Source organism: Chiloscyllium punctatum, chromosome 29 (genome assembly GCF_047496795.1).
Source record: "Chiloscyllium punctatum isolate Juve2018m chromosome 29, sChiPun1.3, whole genome shotgun sequence".
Lineage (NCBI taxonomy): Eukaryota > Metazoa > Chordata > Chondrichthyes > Orectolobiformes > Hemiscylliidae > Chiloscyllium > Chiloscyllium punctatum.
This window is the reverse complement of record NC_092767.1, coordinates 62,307,868-62,325,154: the sequence shown is the minus strand read 5'-3', so window position 1 is coordinate 62,325,154 and position 17,287 is coordinate 62,307,868. Positions and strand designations below refer to the sequence as shown.

The 17,287-nt window shown below is 44.5% G+C and overlaps 1 protein-coding gene across 3 annotated transcripts in view; it reads left to right on the top strand.

The window, feature by feature from the left end:
• Positions 1–12,931, top strand: part of LOC140454465 (uncharacterized) — a 66,468-nt gene extending 53,537 nt beyond the window's left edge. For all 3 annotated transcript variants that reach the window (XM_072549226.1, XM_072549227.1, XM_072549228.1), the window contains exons 5-6: positions 653–846; positions 1,835–12,931. In XM_072549226.1, coding sequence (XP_072405327.1) covers positions 653–846; positions 1,835–8,920 — 7,280 coding nt within the window. In that variant the 3' untranslated portion in view covers positions 8,921–12,931. The remainder of the gene's footprint in view (positions 1–652; positions 847–1,834) is intronic.
• Positions 12,932–17,287: the final 4,356 nt, after the last annotated feature.

Below are 17,287 nucleotides of genomic sequence, written 5' to 3'. Positions count from 1 at the left end.
CGGGCAAAGCCAACTGGGACTCCTGCTGCTGGCTGCAGAGAACAGTATCTATACCCTTTTTTATACCCTCCCCTACCACAACTACCTTTTTAAAAGAACATTTATTCATTGGTTGTGGGCGTCGCTGGCTAGGCCAGCATTTATTACCCATCCCTAATTGTCCAGAGGGCAGTCAAGAGTTAACCACATTGTTTTTGGTCTGGAGTCACATGGAGGTCAAACCATGTAAGGAAAGGAGTTTCCTTGCCTCAGGTACATGAGTGAACCAGATGGGTTTTTCCTGACAATGGCTTCAATGTCGTCATTAGGACTCTTCATTCTAGATTTTTATTGAATTCAAATTCCACTATTGCCATGACTGTATTCAAACCAGATCCCCAGAACATGATCTGGGTCTCTGGATTAATTGACCAACGGTAATACCACTAGACTGTTGCCTTCCCCACTTGGATGGCTCCCATTTCTGAGGTGCCCTTTATTCACTGTTCCCTCGACCCATTAATCATTTATCTACTGCATGCGTTATTCTCCATCCCCTGCTTTCCCTCTTGGATGAGTTCCATTCCTTCTTCCTTTGCTAGTGGCAGAAAGCTGACAGTTTTTTCTCCATCCTCTTCTCTGACGCCTGCTTGCGGGGTTTGTGTCTTTTCAGGAGATCAACTTCTCAGTGCCAAGGTCTTCTTTGACAATGCCAAGTACGAAGACGTGCTGAAGATTCTGCAGAGTGCCGAACCATATAAAGTCGCCTTCTGCCTGAAGCGAACAGTGCCTAGTGCTGATGTGGCCATTTCATCAGAGACTGGGAGCCTTGAACTGAAAGGGCCAGAAGCCAAAAAGACCAAACTGGTAAGATTTTCAAAAAAACTCCAGCTTTTTCAATAAAACTGAAAGTAGTCTTTAAACTGGAGTGGAGTTTTACTTCTGCTGTCAGGTAGAGGACAGACAAGAAGCAAGTCCACTTCCTGATTTGTACACTGTCTGATTTCTGTTCCCATAAAATGAAGCTCCTATTGATGTCTCTCAATACACATACTGCTTCTGTGAATTGACTGTCCTTCCATTTGGGAACTTATACTGTTCAATTTGTTCATGGAATTTTGGCATCATTAGCTGGGGCCAGCATTTATTGCCCACCCCAAATTACCCTTGAGCCTTCTTGAACTGCTGCACTTTGTGTGCTATTGGTTTTCCATGGTACAGTTAGGGAGGGACCTCCACGATTTTGGAATATATCGCCGTTCCTTCAGTGTCACTGGGTCAAAATTCTAGAATTCCCTCCTTGATTGTGGGTCTACCTACAGCAAATAACTGCAGTGGCTCAATGAAGTAGCTCGCCACCACCATCTCAAGTGTATAGTTCTGGTCACCCTACTACAGGAACGATATTATTAAATTGGGGAGGTTCACAGAAGATTTTCAAGGGTGTTGCCAGGATCAGAGGGTTTGAGCTGTAAGGAGGTGCTGGATAAAATGGGACATTTTTCGCTGGAGAGTAGGAGATTGAGGGGGTGACCTTACAGAGGTTTATAAAATCATGAGGGGCATAGATAAGGTGAATAGCCAAGGTCTTTTCCTGAGGGTTGGGGAATCCAAAACTTGAGGCCATAGGACCCACCATTACAGTGGTGCAGACATGAGGGGCTGAATGGCTGCCTCCTCCTCGTATTTCACATGTCCCTCAGCTAAGCAAATAGTCTGCCTCACCCTCAAAACCATCTTTGCAAGGGGCAAATAAGGGAGGGCAAAAGAAATGCTGGCCTAGCCAGCAACTCAGACATCCCTTGAATTAATAAAATTAATCCCTGAAGACTTAATGTCCATGTCTTTTGTGTAGAGTATCAAGAGCATGTCACCTGTCAAAAAAACCAAGAGATTAATGAAGGGGAAGGTCCTCAGCAAGGAAGAGGCAGACGTTGAACTGGACGTGCCGGTGGACGTAGAGTTTGCTTTCCCTAAATTCTCCACATTTAAGAGACTGACTATCACTTCCCCCAAGGAAGCAGCAGCTTTGAAAGGTGATGCCAAGTTCATCCATCCCGAGGTGGAAGCTGAACTCACTTTGGGAGAGGGTCAGGTCAAAGACAAGAAGAGAAAACTCAAGTTCCCAGGCTTCTGGCCCAGTGAGTCAGGGAGGGCCAAACTTGACACCTTAGAGCCACCAAAGGAGAAAGGTGCTGTCTCAGTAAAGGTGCCACAGGTCACAATGAAAGAACTTGAAGGCGCTGGGGTGGAGGTGAAGGCTGGAGCTAAAGTCCCCGCTCTCAATCTGTTATCTGCGACGAGAAAAGGGAAAGTAGATGTCCCCACTTCCAAAAGTAAAACTGAACTCAAGATGTCTGATGGAGCGGAGGTATCTGCTGGAGAAATGCCTGAAGGTAAATTGATCCTTGGACTCCCAGCGAAAGCCCCTCAGGTTGAGATAGATATTGGCTTACCGAAAGCTGAAATCGACGTCAAAGGCCCATCAGTTGAAGAAGAGGGCAAAGGGCCCAGCTTTAAGCTGAAGATGCCGTCATTTGGGCTAAAGGACAGTGAGGTTGTAGATAAGACGGGTCTCACCAGCAAAGTGGAAAGACGAGAAACTGAAGCTGACCCAGACGACAAACTGAAGATGCCTCAGATGTCGATGCCTAGCATTGACATCTCTGTACCAAAAATGAAACAAACCGAAGAGGTGGATGTGCCTAAACGAGGCGTAGAAGTTGTTATTGGTACTTATAAAGCAGAAGGCTTGGAGGGAAGAGTTAAAGAATTTGCTCACAAAGTCACAACATTTGATGTTTCAGCCCCCAAAGTCAAGGTGCCCGATATTGACATCAGCCTGCCAAAGACTAAAGCTGATGTTTCAGCCACAGATGTTAAGATCCCTGACGCTAGAACTGCAAAGTTTGAGGGCGAAATCCAGAAGTCAAAGATTGGTATCGAAGGGCCGGAGGTCAAGTTGAAGATGCCTAAAGTATCGCTCCCAGACTTTGGCATCTCTGTCAAGGACAAGGAAGGTGGGGAAATAGAAGTTGAAGGCCCTGATGCAAAAGGTCCAGTGTTAAAGGTCCCAAAATTCGAAGTCTCGCTTCCCAAAATGAAACTGGGAGAAGCTGAAGTTGATGGGACCCCACCAACAACTGAGGCACGTGTGAAAGTTCCTGTGTCTGTGGGACAGGTTTCCAAGGCCATAATGGACATCAAGGGCCCTCAAGTGGAAGGAGGTGAGGCAAAAATGAAACTGCCCTCAGTGAAAATGCCAACCATTGACATTGCAGCGCCAAAGGTAACAATTCCAGATGTTCACCTCCCAACTGGTAAAGTAGAGGTCTCTCCTCCATGCATTACAGCTGATTTGAAAATGCCTAAAGTCAGTGCGGGAGGGCCAAGGATTGATGGGCAAGGGCCTGAAGTGAGTTCTGAGGGTTTCGACCTGAAGATGAAAATGCCAAAGGTGTCCCTTCCGAAGTTTGATATCTCAATTGGTGGCAAAGAGGCTGAGGCAAAAGTGGATGGAAAACTAGAGGCAGCTGCTGAAGACACTAAGCTCAAAGGAATGAAGATCCCCAAATTTGAGGTGTCCCTCCCCAAAATGAAACAGGCAGAAGCTGAAACCGAGCTTCCAACTGAAGCAGATGTAAGTGGCTTTGATTTGATTGGAAAACTGCCATCCATCAAAATGCCAACAATTGACATTTCAGCCCCTGAGATTAAGATGCCTGACATGAAGGCAGAGGTCTCAGCTCCGGCTGTTGAAGGTGGCTTCAAGCCTCCGAAAATTGGCATTGGAGTCCCAAAGATTGACAAGCAACCTTCGGAATTGACACCAGAGGCCCTCGATCTGCAGTTGAAGATGCCAAAAGTGTCGCTGCCAACCTTTGGCCTATCAGCCAAAGATGTGGCAGGGGAAGCTAGTGGCCCTGAGGTGGACATTAAGGGGAAAATGCCGTCAGTCAAAATGCCAACTATTGATATCTCAGCGCCTGAGGTCAAAGTACCTGAGCTAAACATTGACATCTGCCTTCCGAAAGAAAAAGGAGAAACTGCTGAGCTTGCCGTCAGAGGGGATGCTAAGGTCTCTGGTGTTGGCTTTAAAGCACTAAAGGTTACCAGGGAGAGCCAAGTGCCTGGAATCACCCCAGCAGGCACTGATGCTATGTTTCAAATGCCAAAGGTATCACTTCCAAAGTTTGAAATTTCACTAAAGAGCAAAGATGCCGGAGAAGACGTTGACATGAAAGCAAAGGAAGGATTGGACGTTGAAGGTCTAGACGGGAGTGGAAGGAGTCCACAGCTTAAAATGCCCAAAGTGGCAGTGGCTCTTCCTAAGATTAAGCCAGATGAGGTTGACATATCTGGCCCAACAGTTGAAGCCGACACCAAATCTGGCAAACGAGACGCTAAAGTCTCAAAGGGTGAGGTCGAGGTGGAGGGAGTTGAAAGTTCAAAGGTTAAACTGAAACTGCCGTCGATGAAAATGCCATCCATTGATATTTCTACCTTTCGGACGGAGGACCTGAATGTTGACATCAGTCTTCCTTCAGTGAAATCAAAGCCAACTGCTGAAGGCGATTTCAAGACTGACAGAGGTGGCATTGAAGGACCTGATGCCAAAGTGAAAATGCCCAAAGTGTCTCTGCCAAAATTTGGTTTGAAGAGCAAAGTGGACACGGAGGCAGATGGCAGCCCACTGAAAGTTGACGGGAAAGCATCTTCGCCAGGAGCAAAGGGAAAAGTTCAAGTCAAAAGTAAATCCCTCGACATTGGGATCAAAGGGCCTTCTGTCAATGTAGACACTGATGATTTAAAGCATAAAGGGAAGGAAGGCAAGCTTAAAGTTCCCAAGTTCAAAATGCCGACATTTGGAACACCCAAAAAATATGAAGAGGGTGTTGACATCACCACCCCTGATGTTGAAACACGCACTTCAAAAGGCAAGCTTCAGGTTAAAGGAGCAGAGCTTGAAACAGGAAGCTCAGAGGGAAAAGGCAGGACTTCCAAATTTGGGATTTCGGCGTTCAAAAGCAAATCCCTGGATACTGAAGTGAGTCTTTCCTCAGATACTAAGTTGTCAAAGGGGAAAGCTGAGGTGAAAGATCCTAGTGCTAGGATGAAAGCGCCTAAGATGGACATCAGCATTAAGGCCCCTGATCTGAGCACTGGAGTCCCTGACATCAAACTGAAGATGCCTTCCTTCTCAATGCCCGGCATTGGTATATTGGGATCAAAAGTAGAAGCAGACCAGGAAGGGGGGACCAGGGCCACGTCTGGTACTTCTGATGCCGAAGTAGAAAGCAAGTTGAAAATGCCAAATATACAGATGCCAGCCATTGAAATTTCAGTGCCTCAGGTAAAGCAGGCAGGCGTTGAAGGACTGTTGCAAAGGGCAGAGGTCGATGTCTCAGAAGTCGATCTGAAAACTTATGGGGGAGATTTAAAGATTCCAAAGGTGAAAGGTGAGGTGCAGGACATGGAAGGGAAACAGAAGGCTCCGTTGGTGAAAATGCCATCCGTCGACATTTCATTGCCCAAAGTTAAAGCTCCAGATGTTGACCTGAGTTTGTCCATGCCCAAGGTTGATGCCTCAGGGCGAAAGGTTGAAAGTGAGGCTACTTTACTAAGCGCTGAACCTGAAGATGGAGAATTCAAACTAAAAATGCCCAAGATTGGGATGCCCAAGTTTGGCATATCTGGGTCAAAGGAGAAAGAGACTGGTGTTGATATTTCGGCTTCTACAGATGATCATACAGAGGATCCTGAAGGTAAAGGGATTCTGTTCAAAACAAGAATGCCTAAAGTTGACCTTTCTCTCCCCAAAGTTAAACCATCAGAAGCTGATATTGAGATGGATGCCTCTCTGCTTGAGGCTGAGGGACTTGATGCAGAAGGAAAATTCAAAATGCCTGGATTTACTCTTCCAAAGTTCTCACCACCGAAAATGGTGGCCCCAGAGCTAGACCTCAATATCCCGTTTTCCAAAGATAAAAAGATGGCTAGTGAGACAACAGAGGCCAAAACCGATACTCAGACTGCAGGGGGTGAATTTCAAATAAAGATCCCTCAGGTGTCTTTGCCTGGTTTTGGCATTTCATCAGCAGAGGGGACCAGCACGAGTGTGGACGTCAGTCTTCCGACCGACAAAGTGAAACCAAAAGCAAAAGTAGAAATTAAAACCCCTCGAGTGGAGGGAGGGACTGAAGTAGAAAGCCCCGAGGGGAAGACCAAAGGGGGCAAAATCAAGATGCCCAAGTTGCAAATCAGCACCCAAAAGGCCAAGACCGAAGTGGATTTGACTGCAGCAAAAGAGGCTGCTAAATCTGGCACTGAAACAGAGGGAGGAATATTGAAATTGAGCCTGCCGAAATTTGGGATTTCACCAAAATCTACTGAAACAGAAGTCGATTTAGAGCTACGGGGCTCGGATGGGAAGCTCAAAGAATCCAAAGCGAAAGGGTCCATGTTTGGCATCTCACTTGGGAAAGGCCACAAGGGCGATGGTGAAACTCTGGGAGTTTCCAGGGTGGCCGAGGGAGCCTTCGAAGGAAATGGTGGCAGGAAGTCGGACAAGTTCAAGATTAAGATGCCGTCGGTCACCATCTCTGGCCCAAAGGTGGACATCGATTTTGGCAGAGTTACCGACCAAGAGGCCAAAGCTGCAGTGAAAGAAGCAGGGGGAGTCAGGATAAAAGGTGAGGTCCAGGCCCAGGAAGTGAGCTCAGAGAGTCCCGAGTCCCGATTTAAAATGCCCACATTGAGGATGCCAGATTTTAGCACTTCTGGCAACAAAGCCAGTCAGGTGACGGTGGGAACCAAGGTGATGCAGTCAGAAAGGGAAACCCGCAGATCGAAAGTTGAGGTGGATCTTGAGGGACCAGAGGCGGACGCAGATGGGAAGCTCCAGATGCTGAAGGTGAAGATGCCCAAAGTTGAGATTGGCTTGCCAGGAGAGGACTTGGACAGAGCCGGAAAAGCGGAGGTCAAAGCTGGAGCAGACGCATGGCAGATTGGCCAAGTGACTTCAGAAGAAATATCTGCCAAGACGTTCTTCAAGATGCCTACTGTTGAGATTTCAACACCCAAGATCGGAGATTCATCGCCTGGGGTGGAAGGAAGCGCCACTGAAATTGGCCTCCATCAACTGGGTGACAGAGGAGGCTCAGCGGAGGGGAACACTGATGTCCTTCAGCTGAGGATGCCCAAGATTGAGCTGCCCTCGTTTGGCTCATTGGAACCCAAAGAGGGCAGTCAGGCACGATTGGGAGATCAAAGTAGCACAGGGGCTACCGTGGGTTCCTCAGTGTCAAAGACGAAAATAGACTTTCAAGGGCCACAAGTGAGCATCAAAGGGTTGCAAGTTCTGAAAGGTTTCAAAGGTTCTGAAATGGAGGTGACTGGAGCAGAGCCAGATGCTTCAGAAAGCAGACTGAATAAGCTGAAAGGGAAAATGTCAAAGTTCGGTGTGGAGTTGCCAAAAGTCACACAGCAAGAGGAAGTGAGGATGGCCCCTGGTGCAGTTAAGGCTGAGGGCACAGCAAAGGGAAGTTATACATCACTTAAGGCTGACATTGACTTGCCTGATGCAGAGCTCAGGGGATCTGAAGCAAAAACAAAAACTGACAAAGCCAGAAAGCAGGTGCTCGGCTTTGCGAAGGCCAGAATGAGAGGCAAGGACTTGACCGGCCATTTACCGGAAGAAGATATCAAAACGTCTTCACCCAAGGCCAAAGGACGTAGCAAATCGCCATCTGCGAAGGGGAACATTGGCATTGGAACTCCACCAGAGGGTGATAATGCACCGGTCAAAGTAAAAATGCCCAATGTGAAGATGCCGAGCTTTGGAATCTCCTTGTCTAAAAGTAAAACTGCGGAATTCAACGGGGGTTTGGAGGCTGACAGGTCCCCAAGAAAAGGAGAGGCCTGGAAGAAGGCTGCAGGAGCTGAGGAAAGTGATGACACGGATAGTTCGGATGGGAAATCCAAAATGAAATTGAAGTTGCCCAAGATCAGTTTCACGCCTGTTAAAATACCCACGGTTGATGTTGCTTTGGGTGCACCTGCTTCACCTGTTGCAGGGAAATCAGGCGATGCCTCGGACCATGTCAATGGAGAGGGTGAGATGGCTGGCAGCCAAGGCATGATGGGAAAAATCAAGCTGCCAAAAGTGGAATTTTCCTCGCCATACCTGAAAGCCAAAGACAGTGACTATGAGCAAAGCCTTCAACTGGTCAAAACAGAAATGTCAGTGTCGAAAGATGATGCCGGGTCCAAATCCAGTTCTGGCCCATCTCCCAGGTCCTCATCCCCACGAATGAATGGAGAGGACGCAAAAGGCAAAGGACTGAAAATAACCTTCTCAGGCCTCCAAAAGAAAAGCCATGAAAGGGATGGAGAGCCAGATGGGTCAAATCTGGTGACATCAACAGCCAGGACTGAGATGGTTCTGCTGGAGTCCAGTGGGGATGCCAGACATACCAAGACTAACAAGTCAAAATCCATAGTGGGCTTTACTTCAGGTAAATCCAAAGGAACGTACTCTGTTCATGGCACTGCATCAGGCCTCTCTGACTCCGGGAAAGTGTCCAAACTAAAGAGTACCACACACGGTCAAGGGGATGAGAAAGAAGAGTCGGAAATGAAGGATAAGTCTGCTAAATTCAAACTCCCCAAGTTCTCCCTTGGCTCCAAGTCTAAAGGGGTGTTGGACGTCACCACTACGGAATACGAAAACAATGTTATGTCAGAACTACAGCTCGACGATGATGAGTCCACAGAAAGACACTTTAAATTCCAAATGCCCAAAGTAGGCTTCACAACCGTCTACCATGAGGAGCACATTTCTGAGGAGAAGATCTTTGAAGGGGAAGGTCCTATCATGGGGTCGAAGGGCAAAAAACAGATGAAAATTGAAACTCTGACTGATAAGTCAACGAGCTTTTAAATGAAGGTCAGAAACAGCAAGGAGTGAGTTCCCGAGTAGACAGAGACTTGAGTGTTGTACAGATTTCCCTCACTCCATCAAATTAACAGCGTTCCTGTGTTTCGGAGCAGACAGATAAAGGTGACTGGACTACAATTCGACACAATACAGGCTGCAGTCTCCATGGACTAGCAATGGTAGTTCAAACTGGACTGTCCTATACTGTATGTTATGATCACGCTGCTTGTGATCTTCTAATGGAGGCTGTGCACAGAACGTTCACTATGACTAACGCTCACCAACATTCTTTCTCACATCCACTCACCCTTTAATCTTCTTTTGGTTCCTTCAAAACATTCTGCTTCAATTGATGATTTTCCTCAAGTATTGTGGTCTTACTATATTAATAATAGATTAAAAGCCAAGGAGTTAGCTACTGATTAAAAGGTTTTTATGGACAATTGTTTTCATTTGGTCATGATTTAGGGTCTCTAGGAAGAAACCATTTATTCAGTTTTCAGGCAGAGTGAAGTGGTCACATGGTGGGTTAGCACTGCTGCTTCATAGCGCAAAGGACCTGGGTTCGATTCCACCCTCGGGCAACTGTCAGTGTGGAGTTTGCACATTCTCCTTTTGTCTGCGTGGGTTTCCTCTGTGTGGTCCTGGAGATGTGCAGGTTAGGTGGATTGACAATGCTAAATTGCCCATAGTTTCCAGGAATCTGCAACATAAATGGACTAACCATGGTAAATTCAGGGTTATGGGTATAGGGTAGGGGGTATAGGGTCTGGGTGAGATGCTCTTTGGAGGAGCAATGTGGAATCTATGGGCCAAACCCGACTGTAGGAATTCTGTGAACAAACAGGAGGAAAGAAGAAGGTAAATGAATTTGAGTGAAAGTAAAATCTAGAGATTGAGTTAATTAGACAGGGTTCAAGAAGTGTATGAGCCCCAAAGGGTGAATAGGATGGCCAGTGAATTCCAATGGGGCGAACCAGCCCTGTCCTGTTTGCTTTGCCTTTGGCTTGAAGAGTTATTTCAAAGGGATCTTGGCCAGTTGCAGACCATTTTATTCAACTGCAAAGCAGCTGTGTAAAGATGAGATGTCGTGTGGGAGGGAAGGTTCCAGCAGCGATCAAACTTTAACTTGTTGTGTTTGTTTTACATGGAGCAAAGTGTAGACAGGCTACAGAAGCATCTCAAAGCTCCCGAACAGGATAATGAAAAATTACAAAGAGCTCTTAAGGAGCCTAATTGAGCAAAGTTGAAGCATTTGTATGCCATTAATGGTCCTCATTAGCATATAGTCATGCAAAGTACATGTACGACCTGCTTTTGTAGTACAATTAGCCCCTCTCACGTGAAGGGTTAATGAGTATAGCCAGTGACCAACCTAGATCCAAGTGGTGAGTGGGTGTCATTTTGCTTTTGATGTGTCCATTCAAACTCATTAGCTTTAGTTATTAGAACGCAGAAAATAAGCTGCCTAAAGTATAATATAACTGGAGGGTGTAGCAACACCGAGATCACGTTAGGTAGACCCACCATAGCCTATTGTGAAACCTTTGTGACAAACTCACTGACAGAATGAGACTGGATGACTTTATTCAATTAATGCAGAAGTTCAGAATGTTTACAGGACACGACCCGGTGAATAGGGACAAAAGGAAAGAGGTCATGCCAGACCTTTTGAGGCTCAGGCCTCAGCTGGATGGCTGGATGCAATCCTGAGTTCCGCAGTTCAGGGATCTTGGAAAGGATCTTGGAGAGGGTACAGAGGATGTTTACCAAGATGACAACCAGGCACCAGGCACTTCATGGGAAAGCTGAGGATTGATGTCCTGGAGAAAGTTCCGGGAGAGGCGTACAGAACCATGAGAGGCGAAACAAGTGGCAAGAACCCTTCCCTTTGGTCAAGTTGATCAGTTCCCAGAGTTCAGAGAAGTGCAGTAATTGACAGGAGGAGAAAATGAGGAGAAACGGCAAGGTCTAACGATCCAGAATTCATAGCCGACATCAAGCAGATTCCATGAAAATCGTCCAAAGGGTATCAATCATGTAGTTAAGAGGAACAATTGGCAGGATTAAAGGATAAAATATGGATGTGGAACAAAATTAGATCAGCACTCTCAAAGAGCTAGCACAAGCATCATCTGCAGAATAGTCTCTCTCTGTGCTATCAGATCCACAATTCTATCACCTGACTCAAACAGACCTTCAATGGCAGACATATGTTTCAATGAAAGAAGTTACCAGTAACCACATGTACTTAATAGACATAGCTGAGAAGGTGAAGAGTTAAATGATAATTAATTAATGAAAAAATTTGAATTCAGATGAATGAACCCTCTTTGGTAGAAACGAAAGGCACTTTCTATTAATTTTACTTTGTGATCTAATCTGGTAACGTCAGGTGGTGAGGGTTGAATTGGTCAAAGCTATTGGTAATGTCAGGTTAAATCAGTCAAGACTTGTAATGCCAGTCAGTTTAAGTCGGTCGTGGCTGGTGAAAGTCAGGTAAAATTGGTCAGGGTTTGTTGGTAATTAATAGTTCCTGTTCCCCATTAATCTCATTGTTACCTACTTTTTATGAATTTCATCCACACATATTGCCTGCCAGCTTCTTTTGAAACACTGTTTGTTGGCCACACTCGCCTCTATCTGATGTTTCATACTAATGTTTCAAAAACTGAAATAAAGTACTAAAATCATACTTACATAGTACATCTGGAGAAAGTGAAGATATTATTGTGGTGAATGCAGCGATTTGCAGAGATCCCACTTGATGCATTAAATTCCCGCTTTTAATATTGTGTGTGCAAAAAATATTAAATCTTGTTTGAAATGAAGATGTGTTGAAATCCTTTAAGTATTTTCTTAAAGGCAATGTTCTTGCCAATTGCTCAAGAGATATTTTCTTCTCCAAACTAAAAACATTCCCGAATCTGATGCGACCTCAGCTATCAGATCATATTTTTAAATGTTAATTAAAAGAGAGAACAACACGAGAGACAATATCTTAAGACATTTACCCATTTATAAGCAGTTGAAGCTCCTCCACCTCCCAATCAACTGTTACACTCTCAGACTCCAGCATCTCCATCATGCATGCATACGCATCCCACACTCAGATACCAGCTCTTTATCACACACTCACTAATTCATGCTCAGATTCCAGTTTCTCCAGCACACACAAACACACTGCCGTACTCTCAAGTACCAGCTCCTCCATCACACGCAAATTGTTTCACTCTCCAATACCAATTCCTCCATCACACACAGCCAAACACACACACTACCCCAGTCTCCGATACCAGCTCCTCCATTTCACACACACACATACACACACAGTTCCACTCTGAGGTACCAGATCTTCCATTACACATACAGACTATCCCACTCTCTGATACCAGCTCCTCCATCACAGACATACATGCAGACTATCCCACTCACGTTGAGGAATAGTTTCTGACCACACCTGTTAAGCTGAAGTTAGGCATATGAACCATTTGTTGTCCCACAATCTGGTTGACTTGTCTCCAGTTGGCCTTGGTTTGTCACAGAGGAACCATGTTATTAGAGGTTAACCAGAGATATGTCCCACTGGCTTAATACACAGCTGTATCTGGTACTGGACTATTTGTAAACCCGAATCAATGTACTCAACCTACTGAATACATTGATGATATTACACAATATTCAAGGTAGGTTAACTTATAACCCTATGAATTCAGGTTTTAAGTTCGATCACAAATATAATCAGGTTTGTCTCATGATGCTAGTGATGGGTTTGGAAATGAGTTGGTGAGCAGTGTACTTAAACCATTCAGAATTACAGGACATTAAATGTGGAAAGAATCAGAGCAAAATGCACTGCTGCAGGGAACCAAATATCTCTTGACATGGTCTACTGCTACTATTTTTGATCTTTTTGTGATTGTAACATGGAAAGTATGGAATATATTTTTAATGAATAATTTTAACCATGTATAATAAAGATGAGGAATTCTCACACCGATGCTGCGGCAAGTCTGGTTGTATGTTATTGAATGTTTCACGTAAGGGGAGATTCTGTAACTGAGAAGGGTGAAGGTAGCCAATGTAGCCCAGGTAAATGATACAGATAGTGACCTACGGGAAAGGTCAAGTTCCTTCCACAGTCATATAAACCTCCGCAAAACCACATACTCTGGAAGATTCCTCTTGAACTTCCTCTTAGGCGACCAAAAAGAAACCCAGTTAATCACATGGGCTGTGAGTGAGTTATCTGTTATGCCACTTACTTTCTGTAACTAGAGGCTGCTGGAAGAAGTGACTAATTTGCTATGAACTAATCACACTCAGTGACAGTTGAGTTGTAAACTCTCCAGTCAGTTTCATTACCTCTGTCCCAGGGAGGGGAAATCCTACCTCATCTTTTTGTCATCCTAATAGAAATGGGTGAGGTATAGATTTGGAGTTAACAGTTATAATGGGTGTCATGGTGCAGACCCTGTAGTCAAATATCATGGCAACATTCCATGTTTAAATGCACACTAAAGAATGTACATTTGAGCCACGTACAAGACAGCAAGTGTCATCCCAATGAGTGTCAGTGTGTGTATGGGACTCATACCTCAGTGAGAGTCAGTGTGTAGATCCATACCCCAGTGAGAGTCAGTGTGCGCGGGAGCCATACCCCAGTAAGGGTTAGTGTGAGAGACCCGTACCCCATTGAGAGTCAATGTGTTTGTGTGTGACCCATACCCCTGTAAGGGTCAGTGAGAGGGACCCATACCCCAGTAAGGGTCAGTTTGAGGGACCCATACTCCACTGAGGGTCAGTGTATGTGTGTGACACCATACCCCAGTAAGAATCAGTGTGTGGGATCCATACCTCAATAAAGACCAGTGTGAGGGATCCATATATCAGTGAAGGTCAGTTTGTGGGACCCCGTACCCCAGTGAGAATCAGTGAATAGTTGCTTTTCTGTAGGTACAATTATTTCCAATCTGCTTTCATCACTCCCAATTTTAATAAGCTATCCTAACCCTCTTCCCTTGTAAATGAGTATCCCCTCACCCTCCCCTTTCCAAAATCCTTGACTGTTTTACCATCTCCCATACGTACCATTCACAGAGTCTGTCCAAACAGCTCCTGTTTGTACTGTGACACTGGAACAGCTCTAAATGGCATTCCCTGAAGGAGTAAATAAATCACTTCATCCTTCTCAACTGTTCTATAATCCTTTACGCTGTCAATCAACACCATCTTCCATTGTAACCAGAGCATTTCCAACACTGGCCTTATCTCCTGCCCAACACCAAAGTCCCTGCATCAACTGAAAACAGCGAACCAATTTGCACATTGCATCATCTGATGAAGGAGCAGCACTCCGAAAGCTAGTGTGCTTCCAATTAAACCTGTTGGACTATAATCTGGTGTTGTGTGATTTTTAACTTTGTACACCGCAAAGTGGAGAGTTTCCCGCTTGTATTTCTACCAATTCCAAATACTTATATTTTACTTATGTCTGCCTGCCTACCTTTCATAGGAAATTCCACCTTGAACCTCTTCACCAATTCTATTAACTTAGCCTTACTTAAGTCTTATAAAATACTCAGGGATACCTCCTCCATCTGCAGGATGGTTTTAGTCATTTCTAATACAATCCTACTTTATAGTATAAGACACTGAATCCTGTCCTTTTACCCTTTACCAATTACTTTTTCTCTATGTTGCCCATGTCCAAAAATACCCCATAGAACACCCAAACTTCTGTCATGTCCCTACTTAGAGGAGAGTAATGGGTCACAAGACTCACTATTCCATCAGGTGTTACAAATATATACATAATTGAATCACCAAATGCCTTAATCTGCCTGATTTTGATTGCTATACAGAAGAATGCTACATACACCATGTTTCATCAGTAAACAAAAAAAATTGTAGACAAACCTATCCTTTAACAAATATGCAAACTTAAACTACATCTCCTTTAACTTAAAGTGCACACATTCATTCACAAAATGGACAGATAAGACAGACAACCCTATGGAAATAAGATGGGTAGAAAACACTGGCAAAAAGGAACAAATTCTGTGGATTAATGGTCTAAACACAAAGATGGAATGAGGTAACTATGTCACAGTTCCTTTGCTTGTTGGTGATTCTATCGTTATTGACCACAATACTGTTAATTCAGCAGTTGGTCACTTTTGCCTGAGAAGGAAACTCCTTTTCAGAGTCTTTGAGACTTTTATTTTCTCAGCAAGGCATGCCTTCACTCCCAGGCTCTCTGGATGTCTGTGATGCATTTCAGCTTAAAAATTCAAAGGTTGTTGCTATGCATCTGATCCCAAAGACACCTGATCCCAACTAGTCTCACAAAGATATTAAATCAAATCCAGTTTCTCCAGAGTTAAAACAAAATAGTTCTGACGAGGAGTCAAAACATTGACTATGCTTTCTCTCTGCAAATGCTGCCAGACCTGCTGAGTTTTTCCAGCATTCTGTGTTTGTGTCTCCAAATGTTATATGAACTTGTGCGACCAGTAAGTACACATCACCCAGTAATATCTTTCAACTTTGAGTTCTGAAATAAAAACAAACTGATACATTTTCTGTAATACAATGATGTAACTTTGATTTTTCCAAATTTATATTCCGAAATATATATGTGGTATTTATATTGCTTCTTGGACAGTTGCAGATTGGAGTGGCCTGGTCTTAAATTCCTGCCCTATAGATGCATGTCTTCTGTCGTAGCTTCAGTAATTGATCTGCAAATGGCCTCAGTTAAGACATGCACAACACACAGTAATAACTGTTGGGCAGGCTTGACAGAGATGTGGAGTTTTCCCACCACAGCATGAAATTTGAGCAGTGGTAGTCAATGCTCCCCCATTCCCATTTTCTGCTGTCTTCCTGGCATATTGGCAGCCCTCTGATTGATGAACTGGGCTAAGTCATTAGTTATGGCCTGGCTGCAGGAGGCTTCTCTGTCCCATTGGACAAACAGCTAGTTTTCCTTGAACAGTTCAACTTTTCTGATGAATGGCACTGTTTTAGCCAATGTAAGGTCTTCTTTATACTGTAAAATGTCTGATAAAGCTTCATACATACAGCAACTCCACTACGATGCAGTCCTTTATGAGCTTACCATAGAAATAATAGAATCTCTACAGTGTGGAAACAGGCCATTTGGCCCAACAAATCCACATCAATCTTCTGACCCATTCCCCCACACTATTACCCTGTGTGACCCCTGACTAATGCACCTAACCGATACAGCCCTGAACACAATGGGCAATTTAGTATGGTCAATTTGCCTAAAACACACATCTTTGGGAGGAAACCAGAGCACCCAGAGGAAGCCCACACAGACACAGGGAGAACATGCAAACTCCACACAGACAGGCACCTGAGGTTGGAATCGAACCCAGATCCCTGGCGCTGTGAAGCAGCAGTGCTAACCACTGAGCCACCATGCTACCCCTAATCACTGAGCCAATGTTAGGAAATAGAACATTACAGTGCAGTACACCCCCTTCAGCCCTCGATGTTGTGCTGACCTGTTGAACCAATCTGAAGCCCATCTAACCTACACTATTCCATTCTCTTCCATATGCCTATCCAATGACCATTTAAATGCCCTTAAAGTTGGCAAGTCTACTACTGTTGGAGGCAGTGCATTCCACACCCCTACCACTCTCTGAATAAAGAAACTACCTCTGACACTCTATCACCCCTCAATTTAAGGCTATGTCCCCTCGTGCTAGCCATTGCTATCCGAAGAAAAAGGCTCTCACTGTCAAACCTATTTAACCCTCTGATTATCCTTTATGTCTCAATTAAGTTGCCTCTCAACCTTCTCTCAAATAAAAACAGCGTCAAGTCCCTCAGCCTTTCCTTGTAAGATCTTCTCTTCATACCAGGCAACATCCTAGTAAATTTCCTCTGAATCCTTTCCAAAGCTTCCACATTCTTCTTATAATGCAGTGACCAGAACTGTATCCAAATACTCCAAATGTGGTCGCACCAGAGTTTTGTACAGCTGCAGCATGACCTCATGGTTCCAAAACTCAATCCCTCTACCAATAAAAGTGAACACACAGTATGCCTTCTTAACAAACCTATCAACTTGCGTGGCACCTTTCAAGGATCTATGTACCTGGACACTGAGATCTCTCTGCTCATCTGCACTACCAAGAATCTTACCATTAATCTAGTATTCTGCATTCCTGTTACTCCTTCCAAAGTGAATCACCTCACGCTTTTCTACATTAAACTCCATTTGCTACCTCTCAGTCCAGTTCTGCAGCTTATCTATGTCTCTCTGTAACCTACAACATTCTTCATCACTATTCACAACTCTACCAACTTTAGTTTCATCTGCAAATTTACTAA